We start from the raw sequence: 21,283 nt of genomic DNA, 5'->3' as shown, positions 1-21,283 counted from the left end.
ACAGAAAGCACACATGGGCTGGTAAAACAGTCTCAGAAGACACATGAGGACTGATTCCAGGTATCCTTTAACTAGGTATAGTCTGCTATCGTTTGTAATGGAAACAAAAAAATCTACAGAGATGCAATTAGCCGTGGACTGCCGTTCATATTTTACTTCCTATGCAACCACAATCGGATGCAGGAAGACATTTTATATGAGAACACCACACCATGCGGGCTTCATTAGGAGCAGGAAACATACATTTCATACCTTTTTTCGAATTGCGTCTAGTCATAATTTCACCTGAAAACTGGGAACCAAGTTCATTTTTAATTTTAGACAACGAGCTGGTGTGACTGTAAATCGTTAGTGTGTTAAAATAATGCTCTCCAATTCTGCTAAAAAAAATCTTAGTGCAAGACGTCTGTGTGCCTTTGCAAGGTAATGTATTGTACCACCCCAGCATTTCATTTCTAGTCAGTCTAATAAAAGATATGTAAGCCTGAAATGAAGCACTGGATTTACAGAATGGGCTCACACGGCATACAGCCTTTTACTGATGGATAAAGGGTAACAACATTTCCCATAAACGGCGACATGCTTCTGACGTAATAAGTTAGGAATCAAAATTGGTCAGCGACGTTTATTTTCCGACAACGGGCAACAGATAAAACCTTATTCCGGAAGCATTCTGGAGATACAGTTCTTGCAATCCAACAACAGTGTTCCTGCGGCAACCAACGTGCTAGGTCTATAGACTCAAAAACAGCAGTGACAGAATGCTTAATGGAGGACTCTGAGAAAGCCCAACCGGCCATATTATAAAAGAAATGAGAGGAAGAGACGATGAAAAGAAAGAAAAGCAATGTGTTGTGATGAGGTCCTTGGATCAGATAGTGTTTGTGTAGCAGGCCTACTCTAGTAGTTATTTCGTGCAAAAGAAACATTGTGATTATCTGACCAGGTGCTTTTATTTTATTTGAGGTGCCAATATTAACAGCAATAATAATGACATAGAGGGCAAGCATTATATTCTACAACCTGTGTGCTAATAAAGGTGGGCACCAACGCTGTATATGAGCAAACATTTATAAACGTCGGGGTCCAAAACAGGGGAGTATTTTTGGATCCTTGTAGCTGCCCGGCAGCTCTGCTCAGAAGCAGTTGGCCAGTGCAATTAAACGTCAGGGCGCCGAATACCTAGGCTGGTAGTCTTTAAACCACTACTAGACACTCCCCCTTTTCCCCACTCTTGCAGGTTCCTGCTTTTTCCCTTTGTGACGGTTTTGCCATCGTTCTTTTCCTCCGTCTTTCTGATCTGTGTGTTTTCCCTCTCCTACACTTGGTAAATATGTGATGCGGTCTAAAATGAGTGTTGCGCCCCAAAAATAAGTTCCGGTGGGCCCCCAACCGATAACCACCGGCTCAAAATAAGCACTGAGTACAGGATCCTGGCGAAACTCTGTTTACTGCATAAATATTTCTGTCAAAGCTAGCAAGAGGCAGCACTGCAATATGGTGAAACTGTAGTTCTCCTAGAAAAGACAAGTAAGTGTTGGCCTTCAGCAGATGCTGACAGTCTTGGATAACTACAAATCAAAACAATCACTGGCAAAGGTAACAGTTCTTACCTATGAGAGCTATTGGCTTTGCTAATGTGTTTTAGCCATGATATACATCAGCATAGCTGCTGTGCAGCATGCTGAAAGTTAGGAAAAAAAGGCTCTGATGCAGCCAGCAATGGCCCCGTCACACTGCTTTTTTTAATGGCAGAATGGGAGGGGGAGCGGAAGGCACCAGGCAACAACAGAGGACGGGTGGGCAAACAACAACCAATAAGGGAAGGGGCAAACTATAAAACATAGGACGGTTGGGGCAAGCAACAAATAAAGTGTAATAGAGAGCATGCAATAGTGTGGGACCTGGGAACAGACAATAAACAAGGCCACAAAACACGGGCCAGGGGTAAGCAACAAACAATGTGGGATAAGGGGGTAAGCAACACAGAACACGGAATAGGGTCAAGCAAACAACAACAAGGAAGGGGTGCTAGAAACAAACAACGCAAGACGAGGCTAGCAGCAAACATGGGACTTCAGGAACAGCAAATCACAGATGGAAGTGCAAGCAACAAAACACAGGATGAGGGTGTCAACCAACAAACCATGCAGAACAGGGGCAAGCAAGAAATAAAGTGGGACGGGACAAGCAACAAACAACGGGCAACGGGGGAAGCAATAGTGTGGGTTGAGGCAAGCCACAGACAAAGTGGGGGCAAGCAACAAAATGTGTGACGTTGCAATCAACAATACAGAGCACAACAGATGGAAGGGAGGCAAGTAACAAGACTAAGCACAATGGAGTGTGGGTGGGTGTGCAAGTGACAAGACAGCACAACAGATCAAGCAACAATATGGAGCACAATAGAGGATGAGTGTGGGGCAAACATAACGGAGGGAGCGAACAACAACACAGAGGGCGAGAGGGGGCAAGCAACAACACAGTCAGCAGACGGGGGCAAGCAACAACACTGAGGAGAACAAAAGCACATGCATAAAAGAAAGCAACATGAGGGGGTCAGGGAGAGGGCGAGAAGCACATGATGCAGACAGCCTGCAAACTCATGCACTTTTATGCAGTGCTTCAACTAAAAGAAAAAGTAGCTTCTACCATAATTGCAAGCAGTCGAAGGACACTAGTACCTAGGCCATGTTTAGATGAGGGGCAAACGAAAGAGGAAGTGAAGCCAGCACATGCTGACCAAAGACAAGAAAGGACATGAGAGTGACGATGAATCCAATCAACAGTAAGCAATGGACGAGCTCTTAGCTCACTGTAAGCTAACACAATGTCTCACAAGGGACAGCACATGAGCTGTATCAGGCAATACCTAAATAAGGTGGCTTAATACAGATAAAACTTAAATAGCTTACAGATGTAAAATAAAGAAACCAGGGAGTTGGCATTTAGAGAGATATGCAATAGAATAAGTGGCATCATATAAATACTTAGGTCTGCAGTTACACCAAAAGGGTGGATACCATCAATACTATTCATCCCTAAAATCAAAAGCAACATCTCTGGATTATGCTTTGCACCAATTGGTCAAAAAACTCACTGGGACTTTCATGAGGTCCAAAAAAAATCAAAACGATGTGAAATTGAGGACAAACTTTCCACTTGGTACAATATAACTCCGGGTCACTCATGTGGCCACAACAAACAAATCTGAACAATGTGAGATAATTTTCTAGCCACCTCTGTCTGAATATCCTTGCCATCCAGTGCCACGCTAAAATATTTGGTATGGAAGAGGATGACATCATCAAGGCCCCTTTGACCCGTCTCTGGGTTAAATACTTGAAGAAGGCCTTGGCATTTCTTTGCCTCAGACAAACTAAGCAGTCATTTGGGCAAGATTTCTTGACCTTTCCTTGGAAATTACAGACCTGGTTAGTATCAAAATTCTAAACTCCTGACTATATCCAGCCCTTTATTCGATTTCCCTGCATCAATCGTAACAAAATTGAAGCTAATCATACTAAGTTTTCAAGTTCTATTAGACCTGCTAATAGTGAGAAGAAAACATTGTCATACAGGACCTCAATGGGTTGGACTAGGAAGCAACAGGCAGTTTAGCAAAGGTCTAAAACATGGTTTTATAATTGAATTGGGCCACATCCGCCGAGCGCATCAACATTCTTCTTCCATGCTAGGCAACAACACTTTGAAATGGCTTGTGAACAGTCCTAGCCAAGTATCATGACTTTCAAAAACATCTCCACACCCTCAAGAAAAAAGTATAAAATGTGCCAGGGTTAGGATCAAACAACAAAGTAAAGTTATAGAAGTGTGATTTTTGCCTTACCTGTCTGCATGTTTCGCATGGTCCTCTATGACAACGCTGTGAGCATCTGTGAAGTCCACATTCCAGCAGCTTGTCACAACTATCACCGCAAGTTGGTACATCTTCAGTACACGGCAGTGAGTATTCTGAAATCAGACAACAGATTGGAGAACCATAAAAGGAAAATCTATGTAAGAGCTCAAACACTTTTTCACAACTGATGCTGCGGCTCTTCAAAAGGAAAAGTATTAGCTATCCGCAATACAAACAGTGGTATTGTACTCGTAGTCTTCCAGCCTCCTCTGTCATGCACAAGAAGTATCCATGAATGTTGTGCTGTATGAGTGCTGGCGCTACAATCAATCACACTCCTGTACATAATTTCCTTTTCCCAATCTGTATGGATGACACTTTATAAGAGGGAAGAGGCAAAAAGAACAGATGCCTGTGTAAAACATGAGGATGGCTTAAATCAGAAAGCTGGTTTAAACACTGTGTGGTGAATGGGCATACCTGAAACATGGCGGGAACTTTCTCAGTTCAGTGAGCAGTGCCCTATGCAAAAGTGAGGATCCTGATGGGCAATCACAAACTTGGTACACTAGTGCGTCCGCCTCGCTATTGTAGCTTGGTGAGGACTCTGGGTATATATGAAGGAACTGAAGTAACAGAAGAGGGAAGCAGGGTCAGCAGTACTAACTTGCTGAACTCATGTGGGTGGGGGTGACTTTTTATAGCTGATCAGACACACCCGGTGGAACTGAAGTCCCAGTGTTAATCTGTATAAATTCACCCCAAAAGTCACAGCCAATCTGGACTGGGCTCCTATGTTCAAGAACTGCTCGACATCTCGTATATTAGAGAAGACCTCGTGGGAATAGTGACCCTTGAAAGGGTACACATACACTTTCGAACTTGTGTATTGAATGAGAGGGTTCAAAGCAAGGCTGCAAGAACACGGGAGGAAAGTTGTATATATTGAAATGTTCTCTGAAAGGTAATGTCCTGGACAAGTATGAACACTCAGTCAAAGACAGCACTGGGAAAGAATTTGAAAGGCAACCAGTGGGATATCGACATCCTCTGCGAGCACCAGAAATATGGCTGGAGAAGGGGCCATAAAGGACGTCAAAGATGCTCTCTTCAAAAAACACAAAGATGAATTCTCCTCCCTGCGAGCAGATCTTTAAAGGTAGTTAGGAGAGTTCAAAAGAGAGGTAGACAATCTAGAAGAAAAATTGACTGCTTTGAAGAATCAGAAGATAATTGATCACTGGAACAGGAATACCTGAGGCAGCCACTTGTAAGGCTTGAAGAGGAGAACATTATTCTCAAAGAGAAGGTCAAAGAGAGGAAGAGCAGAAGAAGAAGGAAGAACAGGAGGTAAGAAGATGGACCCATAGATCATTTATGTATTTGATCCGAACATACCCTGCTGTACCATATGACAATGTTGCTATATACAACATTTCTTGTGAAAAACGTTATGTACCAATAACTCTAACTATAACTGCTGGATTTCTGTGGTTTTATATGAATAAATTCAGAACCTAACTATAGGTAGGCTCATATTACACTTGTACAAAACCAGCGAAAGTCAGCAGTTATAGTTACCTGAGCTAACTATAACCTATGCCCCCACAATGCACTGCTTATGACTTCACATATGACATCACTGATGACATCATCCAGTGAGTGTGAGGGTTTTCTAAAAGTTTTTAAATGCATAGATAGTAAGGTACTACAAACGTTTAATTAGTATACTTTCTGTACTACTGAATGATACTATTTCTAACATATACTATGTGAGTGGCTGTGTATATCCGTGGGTGTTTGAGTGCCTGTATGAGTGTGTGAGTATCCGTATGGGTGTATAAGTAGGTATGTGAGTAGCTGTATGGGTGAGTGTGCGACTCTGTGAGAGGCTGTATGGGTAAGTGACTTTTTTGTACGAGTAACTGTATGGGCGAGTAAGGTTGTGTGAGTGACTGCATTAGTGAGTGAGTGGCTGTGTGGTGGGTGAGTGGATGTGTGAGTGACTGTATGAGTGAATACGTTGGTGTGTAAGTAGCTGTATGGGTGAGTGTGTGGCATTGTGAGTGGCTGTATGGGTAAGTGACTTTTTTTACGAGTAGCTGTATGGGTGAGTAAGTGGTTGTGTGAGTGCATGCATTAGTGAGTGGGTGTGAGAGTGGCTCTATGGATGAGTGAGTGGTTGTTTGAGTAGTTGTATGGGTCTGTGAATGGGTATGTGAGTGGTTGTGTGGGTGAGTGTATGAGAGGTTGTATAGAGGTGTGAGTGGGTGTGTAAGTGCCACTGTGGATGATGTAATCAGGGATGTCATTTGAGAGGTCATGACTGATGTCATCAGTGATGTCACTGACCATGTCATGAGTGCTGTAATCTGTGAGGTCATAAGCAGTGCTGTGCTCTGCAGGAGCGTAAGTCATAGTTAGCTCAGGTAACTATAACTGCTGAATTTCACTGGTTTTGTATGAGTGAAATGTGAGCCTATTATATAATGTCCCTGTAACCTTTATTGTTTTCAGTGAATTTCTAAGGTTTTTGTATGTTGTTTCCTAACTATAACGTTCCTGTAACCTTTGATTTTTAAGTCAATTTCTAAATTTTATTTCCTAACTGTAACCTCTAACCTTTGATAGTGAGTGTAAGTGCATAAGTGTCTGAGTAGGTCTTTGAGTGGGTGTGTGAGTGTCTGAGTAGGCCTGTGAGTGGGTGCGTCAGTCTCTGAGTGGATCTGTGATTGGGTACGTGATTGGCTTATGTGGATCTAAGAGTGAGTGTGTGAGTATCTGAGTATGTCTATGAGTGGGTAAATGAGTGTCTGAGTGCATCTGTGAGTGAGTGCATGCGTCTGAGTGGGTCCGTGAGTCAGTGCATGACTGTCCGAGAAGGTCTGAGTGTGTGTGTTAATGAGTGGGTGCATGAGTGTCTAAGTGTGCGTGCGTGTGAGCGTGAGTGGGTCTGTGTCTGAATATATGAGTCTCTGAGTGAGTCTCTGAGTGGGTCTGTGAGTGGGTGCATGAGTGTCTGAGAGAGTGTCTGAGTGCGTCTGAGAGTCGGTGTGTGAGTGTCTGTGTGTCAATAGTTGCATGAGTGGCTCTGCCACAAAGGAACCGCACCTGACCATTAATCCAACAAGAGCCCATAGTTTTGCACAAAACATCTACCTAAAAGAAGTACTTTCCGCTGGTTAGTTAGTAAGTGTTACCTTATTGGGTAAATACCCAGTGTGTATTCTACATCACAGCTGCGTAATGGCCACAAGGAAATTTCTCCAGCGACCTTGTGTGAGTTTGTCAATGTGATTGTTCCTCGTGTGTCTTTCTCCAGAATTCTGTGATAACATGAATCCTCCTATAGAGAGGCCAATGACACATAAACCTATAAAATAAATATTTTGCCCCGTGGAAGTGGTGGTCCCTGGGGTACAGGAGGGCTGCGTGGCCCCTGCACATTTTAGGTTAATCATCCCGTGGAGGTGGTGGTCCCCGGAGCAAATACAAGCCCTAGGATGGGGGCCTGCAGCACCCCCTCCTTTTTCAATCCCCCAACGCACCAGGCCCAACTTTGCATACTACTAAGGTGGACGGGGCAGGTACAAGAAGGTGGAGCTTCCAGGTGATTTGCACATTTGCATACTCGTGGCAATTCAAAGGGAGAATCATGGACTCTGCTCTCACCAGGAGAGGATAAGAAAGAACCCACTTGTCACAGTCACATACAGATTGCACTCCAATAGATGAAAGATGCATTCACCTCCCCCAAGGATTTCAGATCCTTTTTCATGATGGAATTGCGGAATAAACACACTTGCTTTACCTTTGCAAAGCCAGGGAGTTAGGGTCATTGGACCTTTCCAGAAGTGGAGCTTCCACTGGGGCACCTGCTACATTTATACTTGTAAGTGCTTCCTGTTGAGGTTTAATTTTGGTGAAATGAGCATTACGGCCAGAACAGAAACTCACCTGCTGAAGTATAAGTTTTGAAAATGCCACGAAGATTCATTAAATGGTGCAAAAGTTATTGGCCAAAAACGCTTTTCCTATAGTTTCCCCTGAACCGACGTCTTATGGCACGCTTTTCTCATTTGTTTGGCGGTACTGGTTTCTCGGCAGGGGACACCACATTAAATCAAAAAAAGATTATTTTCCTTTTTTTTGTTGTAGGGAAAAGAGATGAACCGCACTCAAAGGTCACTGTACTGCCATGTATTTAATAGAGAATTGCTCATTCTGGCAGTGAAAAAGCTTTACGCGTTTCGGTCTCACTGACCTTGTTCACAAGCATATTTATATAGTCCGTCACCAGTGTCCATATATCATTACCGTTTCTTAAAAACACAATTACCATTTCAAAAACCCATTGTTATACCTCACTCATTATCTAGACAATAATATGAAAATGAGGATAACTTTAAAAATGCATAAATTATAAAGCTGCAATTTAATACAATTTCCCAAATGCCTTATATTCTATTTAGTGGCTTCTGCTGTTTGACTGCTATCCAAGTCCTTTCTTGGTGCATTGTGGGTTATGTAGTGCCATACATGTATCTTTCTGTTTCTGCCCTAAAAAACGCAACTAATGGTTTGCCAAAAGTCACAAACCACTCTCTGCTCTAAGAGAGCTTCACATTCATTTTGCATATCCTTCAATTAATATGAATAGGTAATTCCCAGCACCCATGCCTTCTGTTGGATTCATGTGCTTTTTGTTAATGCATGCACGTCATTGAATGCTATTCCTATTTTATATGTGTGTATTATGTGTCATTGAATATGCCTTGTTGGTGGCAAAATGAAACTCTAAAAAACTCCACATACGGCTGCTCTATTTCTTGGTTCAATTGCCGCCACAATGCCCGATATAAATACACTGTTGTTTCCTGTTAGTACCTATTTATGCATCTCTACTACCTTGATTATGTTAAATAAATAAACCCAATTTTTCAAAATATGACACAGTCATTTTGTGAAAACCAAACTGCCCTTTTACTCCATTTTTCTACATATATGTGTCTCGAGAGGCCACTAATGAAACCAGTTCCACACTTCATCTGTACAAACTCATGTTTTGTGCCCGTCATAAATGTACATGTAACTCCCCCTGGGGCATCAGGGTCTGCATCTCTATTATGTATCTCAATTCTTTTTGTCTGAGCAGTTTTTCACGATCCCCACCACGTTTTATTTTTGGGATGTGGTCAATTGCAAAATATTTTAATACTTGCCAATCACTCCGATATTCCATTTCCAAATGTTTCGCTACTGCGTAGCTTCTATCCAGATTGACTGTTTCCCATATGTGTTCCAAGATCCTTTTTCTTCTCTCACAAACTGTACTTCCTACATATCTGAGTCCACACAGGCATCCAATGATGTATATAGTAAATCTACTTCTACATGTGATGTGTTGTTTAATCTGTTTGGTCTCTACCATTCCCGTCAAATATTCGTTTTTGTTTATACCAATCGCACAGGTTTTACATTTATCACATTTCCAAAAACCAGGTTGTGTGAGCTATGATGTGCCTAAATTACCAAAATGGCTCCTCACCAGACAGTCCTTCAAGTCTGACGCTCTTCGATAGGTCACCTGTGGATGATCTCCCATCACATTTCCTATAACTGGATCTCTTTTTAGGGCAGACCAATGTTCGATTGGAAGCCTTTGTACTTGTTTTACCTCTAATGAGTATGACGTTATGAATCTTATCACTTCTTCCTTTTTTGTTTTCTGATTTTTTCGTGTAATGTATTAACATTGATCTCATAATATCCGTCAGTCTTTCTTTGGACTTTTTAATGCATCTCCTAGGATACTTCCTCCTCATGAACCTCTCTGAGCTTCCAAATGTTGTTCATACTCCTTTGTTTCTGAGCAGATTCTTTTAATCCTGATAAATTCTCCATAAAGAATGCTCCATTTTGTGGTAGGCGGAAGAAAGCTGTTTCCATGAAGTATAGAATTTATTGTTGTTGTTTTTCTATGAGGCGTGGGATGTATTTGATTATTGTTTACATACATTTCTGTGTCTAGAAATGTGATCCTGGTTTTGTCAATTTGGTAAGTAAACATTCATTTTGCTGGATTCTTATTGCGTTGTTCGAAATACTGTTGAAATTCTCCTTCTGTGCCATCCCATATAATGAAGAGATGTATTGTGGGGGACTGAGTCTGATCCCGCACCATGTGACACTTGTCAGCCTAATTCGGGTTTGTTCCGGATAACTAGCAGTGCCTCATCTCTACCTAAGAGCAGGGATGATTGGGCAACCGGGTGCATGACATAAATGACTCCTCAGGGGAACTGTGGTCACTCATATCTTATCAGTTTCTCTCAGTTACATTAGTCTCACGTACGCAAGGACTATCAGAGGCAGAATATAATTCACTAAAGTTTTCTTGAGGTAACTGCATCTTCGATAATAAGGCATGTATTGCAATAACTAGGATGATGAAGCACAACAAGATTAAAATTGTGACAAGGAGAGTAAAACACAAACATAACGCTTCCATATTGTCACTAGAGTTTGTAGAGATAGTTCCTACCTAGTCTATGTTAGAGCACGACATGTTAAGCTCTAATTCTGCCCTTCAGGTTTCCCCTGGTAAGACATCATCCCTCATACCTGAGCATGAGGCCTGTAGTCTACATAAGCAGCTGTAGCGAAGCAATCAGCAATCAGCATCCAGTCGTGGTCATCTGGCTGGAATCTCCGTCTAACGTACATAGGTCAAAGTAGGATTTTTATAATAAAACATCTGATGTTCCAAGAAAGGATCCCCGCGTAAGAGTGTTATGTTTCTGCGAACACTGGAGACAAAGTGTACCACTTTTGCCGGCAACCTATCTTACTGCAGCCTTGAGAAAAGCACAGAGCGAAAGAAATGTCATGTTTAAGAATGCAGTGCTGACCTAGGCGAAGAACAGCTAGAGGAAATAAAACAATAACACAAACGTAGCTAATGTTGAAATAATAAACAAAGCAAAATAAAAATATATCTAGGTTAAAGTGCACAGCGGCAGGTCTAGTTTGCTAAAATAACGTGTTTAAAACTATAGCTAAAATGGCTACACAACACCCTCCCCTTGCCGATTCAAAGGTGGTTCAAAGCCTAATTATATATGTAAAAGCAACTAAAATTCATCCTAAGGCATATATGTGGGAATGTGAATAATGACAAGTTAAAAAGACACTTGAGCATGTATGAAAAGGGCAATGTCAAATTCTGATTGTGGTGTCAAGAAAAAGCAGAATTTCAAAAGTCAGAGTCATTTTTAAAATCACCAACTGAATTCGGGATAATTGAAGACAGGAAATCTTCCACTTTGGCAGGTGGTAAGGTAGGAAGTTCATCACTAAGGAAAACCAAAGAGCATTTGTGTTCCAAAGCCTGAGCTCCAGCAGAGGCAGCAGCATTCCGTGGTGTGCCCAACAGGGAGTTTAGAGCTGCATGAGCCACAAAGGGCAACGCATAAACAGCTTCCCGTAGCAAACGCACCTCAACGTGCATGTCTGGTAAGGAGCCCTCAGTGAGAACATCAACAGATCAGCATCCAATGAAAGCAAGCGCTGCGTAAAAAGACAAACTTACAGCGCACATTCAAAATGGCACCAGAGGCACCGAAACATGGGCTGCACACAATGCAAAACCGGTCTGAATGACAGAGACCAGTCGCACTCCAATTGTTCCAGGAGTGAGGCTCCAAAGTACTGCATCATGCGTTCACGAGACAGCTGCGCTTGTGGAAGCGCTTTCAGTCTGCCTTGTTATAACGGGACTGCCACTGCGCAGAAAAAGTAGCAATAGCAAGATTCCACCTTTTATAGCCAAAGCTATCGGAAATACCATGAAAATACTGGAGAATATTGAGTGGATGGCTGAAGCTATTAAGCCAAATATAGAGGAGAAGGTGTGAACGAAACCAGAACCAACAGCCTTAAAGAAATTTGCGATTCCAGTAGTACTGGACGCATTAAATATCCGTCACACAAGCTCACCACAGTGTCTTGGAAAGTTAGTACATAAAAGGGACTGTACCTCTGTGGATGACCTCGCAACCTGAAGCGCGTAGGTCTCGCATGCAGATGTAAGCGCCACATGTTTTTGAATCAATAAAGCCTTGAGTCTGCTCAGCTTGTCAAAATTCACATTTGAAGTAGCGATATGGGGCCAAATCTCAGCTACTTCCCTCTGTTGTGTAGGAGGAAAAAAGTACATTCCTGCAGCATGTAACAATTTTGGAGACCGAAACGACAAACTATTCCAGCTCGCATTCCACAACAGCTCTCACTATTAAGGAGCACATAGCTGCCATTCAAGAGCACCTGTAACACAGGTCTAATCAAGGGGACTGGGACTCCCTTCAAATAACAAGCCAAGTTCGCTGCCGAAGCGTTACATATACCATGCAAGGACAGCTGCCTACAAACCATGGAATGGCTGACAGAAGTCTTGCATTTACTACCGCTAAGAAAGACCTCTTTCATGCCACTGAGACATTTGTACGAGAAGGGTAGCTACCACCCCTCATGTATGTAAGTATCTCCTAACTTTTCATATCTGCTCACTAGATTTTTTTTTTAAGCAGGACGTGAATTGAAGTGTTGAAATAGGCAGATTGATGACCCTGTGTATTAACCACTCAGCACATGGTATTTCAGCCATAGTACAAGGCATCTAATTGCTCCATATTAAACATGACATAAGTTGCTTCTTTTTTAGCCATTAGTTGTTGTTGCGTTAAATTAAATGTGGAAAATATGTCCCTCGCGCTGACATATTGCCAGGGAACGCGACATGCCTTCAGTGTTTGTAGTGTCCAACCTAACCGCATGATGGATCTTAGCTGAATCTGCCCATGGTGTAAAGAGGTCATGTTGCTCTGTACTATGTCTATTGCAGAGTAAACAATGTTGTTTAAGGTGTATACCCAGTTGGACAGGGTATTAATTTGATTATCTACAACAGCTAATGCCTTCTGTACATTTTCCTGATCTATTTGCCTTAACCGGGCAGCAGCTTCTTGTTGAGAAATCTTCCAAATTTAATTACAGACTGTATATAAGAAGCATTTTCTGCGTTGTTTTCTGGCCCCTAACAGGAAATCCTGTAAGAGTATTATTAGACAGGAGACTGAGGTGTTCTCTAACAGCAACTAGTGAGGAACTCTTCAACCATTGCTGGCATAGTTTCCCTACACTGTATGTTGTTACGATACCCGCGTGTTCAGGTGACACATAGCGAGGGTCAGCCATCCTTGTTCTAAAACCCCAGTGGAGTTTAGAAAATGTTTATGACAGCCATTGGTATCTACTGGCCACAAACACCACCCACCAGGACGTGAAAGTGAAGCATTAAATGTGCCGTTTTGGACCCATTCATCGAGCTCATCTTCTGTTGCATTGATAAACTTTTGCCATTTGTAAACATTTTGCAGGGGCAGGAATACAGGGCGAATTCAAATCCTTAATTTTTGCTAAGCCTAAACAACTTGACTGTTGTACGGTTTCATTCAAAAATATCATTTGAACAGGTATCAGGCATGCTCTAAACAAAGCTTCCTTTCCCTTTATTTGCCATTTTTTTGTTCTCCACACACTTTTTAAGTCAATTGACTTCGACCAATAATCATAGCCTTCCATAGCCAACCAGGAAACAAAGGAATCCTAATAGATGAATTTTGTATCTGTCAATAATATATGCACATTTTCCATAAATGGCAATTTGAAATAAAATGACTCAACATTTTTAACATTGTGCCCCGAAAAATATGCAAATTTTTCAGAATATGTTTTATAACTCCCTGGTGTTGGAGTTAGACAATGTTCCCATTGTGTGTAATTAAAAATAGCCTTTGGGGTACTTGCTCTGTGAATGAAATGGTGTCCATAATAATTATAGCAGAACATGTCACCATAATTTTCTTTGGATTGATAAACATCCTCGCTTTCAAATACAGTAAAATACTGCAACTCAGCTTTCATAGAATCAACAGTTTTCACATCCCAGTCATCAGAAACAACTCCGGGTATTATTATATCATTCATAGAAAGTTTAAACTCAGATGGTATTTGAATGACCTCCGTTGGCCGTATATATCAAATGTGACTTTATCTCAAACAATCCCACCTGGAATTGGAATAGCAGAAATGTTCACAAAAGATACGTCTCTGTGAACCTTATGAGAAGAAAAATGGGGTTTTAGGATCTCATCCACCAGTTCAACTGTAAATCTTCAGGAAGGTGATGACCATGTATTCGTAGAAAGAAAGTAATAACAAAGCCAATCCAAAGGAGGAAGCTAACACAGACAAGGAAAGCCACAGATAGTTCCATGGGAAAAATAAAATAATTTGTTTTGATCCAAAATATCAGCTTACATGTTTTTGACAGTTCAGATGCAGAACAGGCAGATGAGTTTGAGAAAGTGTCATTGATGTTGGCAAAGTATCCAGAAACAGTTCATGCAAAAACTGGAGCCGTATTTGAAGGACGAGAACAAGTAGAAGTCTCCCGCGGTGGTTCACAATAAATGACGACAACCGTTTGTGTAGAGGCCGAGTCAAATAGATCAGCAATTTCTGTATTGCCCGTTGCAATAGATGTTAGTGGAACTAATGCAAGACCATTTTCCATCCTCCCCAAGCTTGGAGAAGTGTCAGCGTTCCTGCTCAAAACTTGTAGAGAGACACCTTGACCAGTAGTGAGAGGGATTCGGGTACTACTGGTTGTTCCTCTTGGTCTGCTGTTCAGGATCGGCTCCATACATGGAGACAAAGCAGTATTAGTATTGCAATAACAGTTCTGGTACTGTGTATTCCCAGGACTCGAACCGGTGTACGATAGGAAGGACCAAACTCCTTTTTCACAGCATCTTTTTCACGTACTAGATCCCCAATCTTTGGAATCCAGCCAGTAGATGTTATTGGTACATCCTTTTGCCGGCAACCTATCTTACTGCAGCCTTCAGAAAAGCACAAAGTGAAAGAAATGTCATGTTTAAGAACGCAGTGCTGACCCAGGCGAGGAACAGCTAGATAGAGAAAATAAAGCAAGACCACAAATGTAGCAAATGTTGAAATAATAAACGAAGCCGAATAAAAATATATCTAAGTTAAGGTGCACAGCGGCAGGCCTAGTTTGCTAAAAATACGTGTATAAAACTATAGCTAAAATGGCTACACAACAACCCCATTGTCAGATTCGCAAAATTTGGAGAAAATGAAAAACCGATGGCTGTTCCTTTAATCTGAAGGCATAGCTGACTATGAAAAAGAAAAACATTATTCAATAAACACACACTTATCTCCAGAAGCATGCTATTATGTTGATATAATTGTATGTTGCGTTGCTGTAGAAAATATTCACAGGCTTTTACCCCTACTTCATGTTCAATATTGGTATATAATGCAAACACGTCCATTGTAACCAATTTATAATTTTCATGCCATGATACCCCCTCTGGATGTTTTAAGAGATCTCCAGTATTCCGTAGATAGAAATTCAGATTCTGTACCAATGGGGATAAGAAATGGTCTATGTAGTTTGACATTGGTTCTAACAAAGAACCCATAGCTGACACAATCGGCCTCCCAGGTGGATTACTCGCATTTCTATGTATTTTGGGTAAAAAGTATAAAGTGGATGTCACTGGATGTTCAACCAACATGTATTTGTACTCATCTGCCAGACCCTAGTTCTCTCATTCTTTTAACTTTCGTTGATTTTTCTTGCTTGACCATGCTGTGCCTGTCTGACTGCCTGTGGAATCCACATCTGGGTCAGACGGACAGTTGGGCTGTTTGTGAATTCCCTCTAGACAGTGACACAGAGGGAGATGAGGTGTATCCTGCATATCCAGATGAGTCTTCCTGGGCTACAGTGGGGAGGGAGGAGCTGACACCTGCACCTGAAAGGGCTGTGCCTGTCCTCACACAATGCAGTCTCCAACCCCTGGTGTGTGTCTGGGGTCAGGCCTGGGCAAGGCAGGCTCTTGTGAACAATGTAGACTTTCCTTTTATGTTTGCCTACTTCAAAGGCAGAAATGAGTATGAGTCGTGGACCCAAAACCACAGACTTTCAGATTACTTCTGGATCAAGAAGAACCTTTGCCCAGGAGAAGAGCTTGATGTTTGAGGAGGACCTTCCACTCTGCCTTTTGCTGTCCTGTGCTGGCCTGCTGCTACCTGAAGAGGAAAAGAACTGAACTTTGCTTTCTGCTTGTGAAGTTTCTCCAAGGGCTTGGACTGAGCTTGCCCCATGTTCTGAAGTCTCATGGCCATCAAAGACTTCATCTGCCAGTGCCTGGGCTCTTCTGCTGGGAGTTCTGACTTGGTAAGGGGTGGCAAATCCAGTCCCTGGGCCATTAGAAGTGTAAACTGGTAACCTGCGGCGGAAAATCCATGCACCGCTGTGTGCCTGTCTTCGCGGCTGGAGAAACGACACAGCACCTGGTTTCAGCGTGGACTCTTCGCACAGCAGGCCGGAAATTTCCACACACGGATCCTGGGCGTCAAAATCTGCAAACATCACCGTACCCAGAATCGTCGCACGCCCTCCCTTGCAAGTGAAGAATCGACATACGGCCTGTGGCCCGAGTAAAGAATTGATGCAGGGCCTCACTTGCAAATTGGAGAATCGACGCATTGCTTGCTTTTCTGACGCACCGTCGCTCTAGTTGGTTTTTTTTTGCGCATAGCAGGTACTTTGTGCTTAAACAACGCCTCCATTGATTTCTATGGAGTAAGACTCTTTTTACTTTAAAAATTCAGATCTTTGTCTGTGTATGTTGGATGTTTGTCATTGTGTTCTTGTTTGATTTAGATAAATATTGGCTATTTTTATAAACTGGTGTGAAGCCCTTTTGTGGTGTTTTCACTGTTACTGTGTATGTTTCTACAAATATTTTACACATTGTCTCTAAGACAAGCCTGACTGCTTACGCCAAGCTAACAAGGGGGTTAGAGCAGGGGTTATCTGAGCTGTGTATCTCCCTTACCCGGACTAGAGTGAGGATTCCTACTTGGACAGGGTGTACACAGATTGCCAACTACAGACCCTATTTCGATCACGGGAGCTGAGAAAAAGGGGCTGTCCTAAAACACATTTTCCTCATGCATTTTCCCATAGGGTCTTTAGACACTACAACAGCCCGACACGCAGAACAGAATTGCACCAAATTTGGCAGGAAGCTAGATTGTGGTGTGCAGATCCTGCTTTTTGTTATTTGGTTTAAATCTGTTCAATAGTTTTGGAGTTATCAAAGGAAAAATATATTTGTATTTCTGGGATAGCCCAAGCACAGATCTCATGGTAAGATCTAATTGGCTGTCAGCTCTTCAACCAGGAAGTGCTGGTAGCCATCTTGGGACCAATATACATGATAGCACCTCATTGAAACTATTAAAATGCATTGTAGTGAATTGCAGGTTTTGAGGATCTCAGAAAGGAAAACGTACAAAGGGTGATAACCGATTTTAGTTACAATATAAATCATTTGTTGGTGGTACCATACTAATTTTAGGAATTGTGGTTCTAATGTAATTATATCCTGTGAAAAAGCCTTCTGCTGGGATTTCATGAATCATGTTTGAGAGAAAACTGTTTTCTCATGATTTTCCCACAGAGGGTACGGAAGGTGCTCCAGAAGCTAAAATGAGAGAATACTTTCTATAAAATCACACTATCTTTAGATGAGAATAAAGTCTGACATTTTCGGTAAAGCATGTACTTCCAACAGGAGCAGCCTGTGAGTTGATTCTCTTGTGCAACTCCTAGAGAGTTTTAAAGAACAACTAGAGAGCTTCCAGTCTTACTTATGACAAAAGAGTGGCACACCTGAAGTCATCTTGTTTGAATCAAGCCGGTAAAACTTAAAACATTTAATTTAGAAAGGAAGAAAATGAGGGGGTTCATTTTGTCATAGAAATTATGGTTGGTGCTGTAGAGAGAAAAAATAGAACACTTTTTAAGTGAGTTCTCAAAATATCTTCCTCTTCCATTTCATTGAAACATTCTGAAATTCAGACTGAAACGTGCACTGAAAGACTGCCAGTTAACTCCATGGTGATCAGCAGCTTTGCTACAGTGTTCTAATGAGTAACTAGAGTGCTAACATTCTGAATTTCTGCCAAAAGTGTGGCACACCTGAACTTCATCTTGATGGAATAAAAGTGAAAAACTGAAAGCATTTTCTACTGTTAATACTGCAGTAAATGAGGGAATTCAGGGGCTTCATAACAAGACCCCCAAGATGGTCACCAGAGAATAAGGAGCTCAAGTGCAGCACAAACAACACTGAAATGTAGCCCAGGTTTTTCCCAATGACCGAAGTGCACAACAATACTTGATTTTATTTTATTTTATTTACAGCTTTATATAACACAGACTTGACCTGAAGATATTGAAATGCTTTATATGTGCACCAGTTACCACCACAAGGACTGATTCATTTTAGTTTTAGGCATGGGGAGAAAAAAGTGATTTTCCCAGAATCACAGGATGTCGAGCCGATGCTGAAACTCGAACCTGGTTCCCAGTTGCAAAGTATGCAGCTCTGGCTGTAAGGTCACATCCTCTCCCGAAGTGTAACATATAATTAAGTGATCAACTAGATAAAAAAACAAAGATAGCAAATAATTTAAAAAAAGCTTTGTCGCTTTTTGAGAACTCAGAAAATATGTCCTCATTTTAGTTTTTTAGAGCACTAACCATAATTTCTATGGGAATAATGCTTTAGGTATTACAGTTTTGATTACATCAAAATGATGTCAGGCCTGCCACACGTTTGTAATAAATATAGAATGTTTGCAGCCTAGTTATTCATTAGAATACTGAGGGAAGGCAAATGTCAGGAGCATGAACTCGGGTAACTGAGGACGGGGAGGACAGTGCAGAGGGAACAAGTTGACCATGCTGGACAGGTGGAGGGGCAGTGGCAGCACAACGGACCATGGAGAGCAGAGGAATGGGAGGCAGACAACAAACCAACCATGCAGGACAGGCAAGAGAGGCTGTGGCAATATAACAGACCAATGAGGACAGAAGGAAGAGCCAGTGGCAGTACAACCATACAGGCCAACACTTCAGGCAGGAGAATCCCAATGTTTTTAAGCCCGAAGGACTTTATTTATCCGTCTCCTGCCTAAAATCCCCTCTTTTTAATTGTAAGCCAATGGGGAAAATCAAGGCCCCAGGTGTTTTGTCAAAATCTCCCTTTTACCACGTTCAAATGTTGTCAAGTATGACACACTGGATCACAACAGAGCATACGAGGGAGGTAGGAGGAGCAGTTGCATGGAGCATGGAGAGCAGAAGGGAGTGGCAGCAAAATGGACCATGGGGGACAGGAAGGAGGGGATAGGGGCTTCAAACTCAAGACAGGTATGGTGGAAATGCAAGGACAGGCGGCAGCCATCTGACCATGCTAGGCAGGTGGGAGGGGCAGTGGCAGCGCAACAGAACACTCAGAGTACAAAGGAGGAGCATTGGCAGTTCCATGTAACATGGTGGGCAAAAAGGAGTAAGCAGGGGCATGCACACACACATCGGAGGGCAGGGAGAAGGAGGGTAGAGGCAACAAGCGAAGGACAGTGGCTAAGCAGGAGGGCAATCTTGGGGCACTGGATTGGGCAACAGAGGGCAGGAGGAGTGGGCAGGGACATCAAGCTAAATGGAGGGCAGGGCAGCAGATCGCTCCATGCAGGGCAGGAATGAGGGGGCTGGTGCATCAACTCTAACAACACAGGGTAGGGAGAAGGTGGATGGGATAGCAAGCGAACTGTTCAGGGCAGACCGGAAAGGCAGTGGCAGAAAAAACGCCAGACAGGATTGTAATGAGGGAGCAGGGGCACTGACTTGGACAATGGATGGCAAGGGGAGCAAGAGCAGCAAGCTTGGGTGGAGGCAGCACAATGCCAGGCCCTGCGTACAACCCCCACCACGCACTGCAATGGGCATCCTACTTAACGGTAAAAAAAACGAGAAATTCACTGGAAAAAACAGAGGTTACAGGGACATTATAGTTAGGAAATAGAATTAAAAAAAAAAAAAAAAATTGAAATTCACTACATGTTACAGGGGCGTTATTGTTAGATTCAGATTTTATGTGCACAAAACCATAAAAATTCAGCTTTTATAGTTATTTCAAGTAAATATAAGCTGTGCCCCTAGGTAACTATAACTTGTGTCCTCGCCATGCACTGCTAATTACCCCAGATATTGCATCACTAATACAACTTTTACGACATCATTGATAATATCACTGTAACATATGCAGTAAACTTATTGATGAGAAAATTGTGCATGATGATTAAAGTAAAACTGGAGCCTTAAGTCCATAATATTTAAAAAAAAAAAAAATTGTCTACCTATTAAAAAAAGAAACAAAACTTGTTATCTTGAAACAGTGATCTGGGACCCCGCTTGTGGACAGAGATTTACAAAATTCATAAATATCAGTAAAGGACACATGATGGAGAATTAAAATGTATCCAAAGTAACTGGAGGACAAAGAGATATGCATCAGAATGTCCAAAGAGTTTACAGAAAAGTCACACTATTTGAATCACTGCCAGGCTAACAATTATTCGTTTAAAATTCACTTTATTTTATTTCGCACATTGGTTAGTGCGGCCAGGACCGAAACCTACAAACAGTGTTCAATGACACAACATCATACAACAATGAATGCATGGAAAAATACTGCTGAGTGACATAAATAATGGTTTTGATGTTGATAATACTTCAGAAGTGTTTTCTTCTGATTATGTAAATTGAATCTAATGTGATTTTCATGTTTTTATGATGACTGCATTGTTGTAGGGGATTTATTTTCAGTTAGAACACACTTCACTAACTGAAATTCAAATAAAGTAGCTTAACTAACAACATGTTGTGAGGGTTCTTCATTTTTGGATGGGAGAGTTCTCCACATACTTAATGTTAAGTTGCTGTTTTATCACTATCTGGAATGAGCAAAAGAGTTTCAACAAAAGAGCACTTGTTGGCTCGAGTCCTCCAATGATGAGTTAGATTGTTCCAAATAAGACAAATGGAGGTGGGCTACGGATTGCATTGCACTTTACAAATCAAAACAAAGAAGAGTTGACAACGTCACAAGACTAGTGGTGGTAACTATGGGTAAACTGGTAGGGTGCCCTTACACGAGAAATAGCAGTCAGTGTAGTGTGAGAAATCACGTTTACAAATTGGTACTATCTGAATATCTAATACGCGAGAGAAGATACACTGTAACCCGCCCTAGGAACACACCTTTATTGAAAAGCAAGTGCTTTAAAATCAGAAGATGGCCAGTGAGGCAGTAGCAAATACCTTTCCATCTTAGTGGCTGAGAAACAAAAGGCCTGAAAGAAGAGCATAGGCCTTTCTATTAAATGTCATCTTTAACTATGCGGTTTAAA

General features: G+C 41.9%; 1 protein-coding gene across 1 annotated transcript in view; it reads right to left on the bottom strand.

The window, feature by feature from the left end:
- NFXL1 (nuclear transcription factor, X-box binding like 1) overlaps positions 1-21,283 on the bottom strand; it is a 588,746-nt gene that overhangs the window by 427,028 nt on the left and 140,435 nt on the right. The window contains exon 10 of the mRNA XM_069201637.1: positions 3,851-3,975. Within this exon, the coding sequence (XP_069057738.1) occupies positions 3,851-3,975 (125 nt within the window). The remainder of the gene's footprint in view (positions 1-3,850; positions 3,976-21,283) is intronic.

Source organism: Pleurodeles waltl, chromosome 1_2, assembly GCF_031143425.1.
Source record: "Pleurodeles waltl isolate 20211129_DDA chromosome 1_2, aPleWal1.hap1.20221129, whole genome shotgun sequence".
Taxonomy (NCBI): Eukaryota; Metazoa; Chordata; class Amphibia; order Caudata; family Salamandridae; genus Pleurodeles; species Pleurodeles waltl.
Note: the sequence above shows the minus strand (reverse complement) of the source record. Positions and strands in the feature narration are given on the sequence as shown.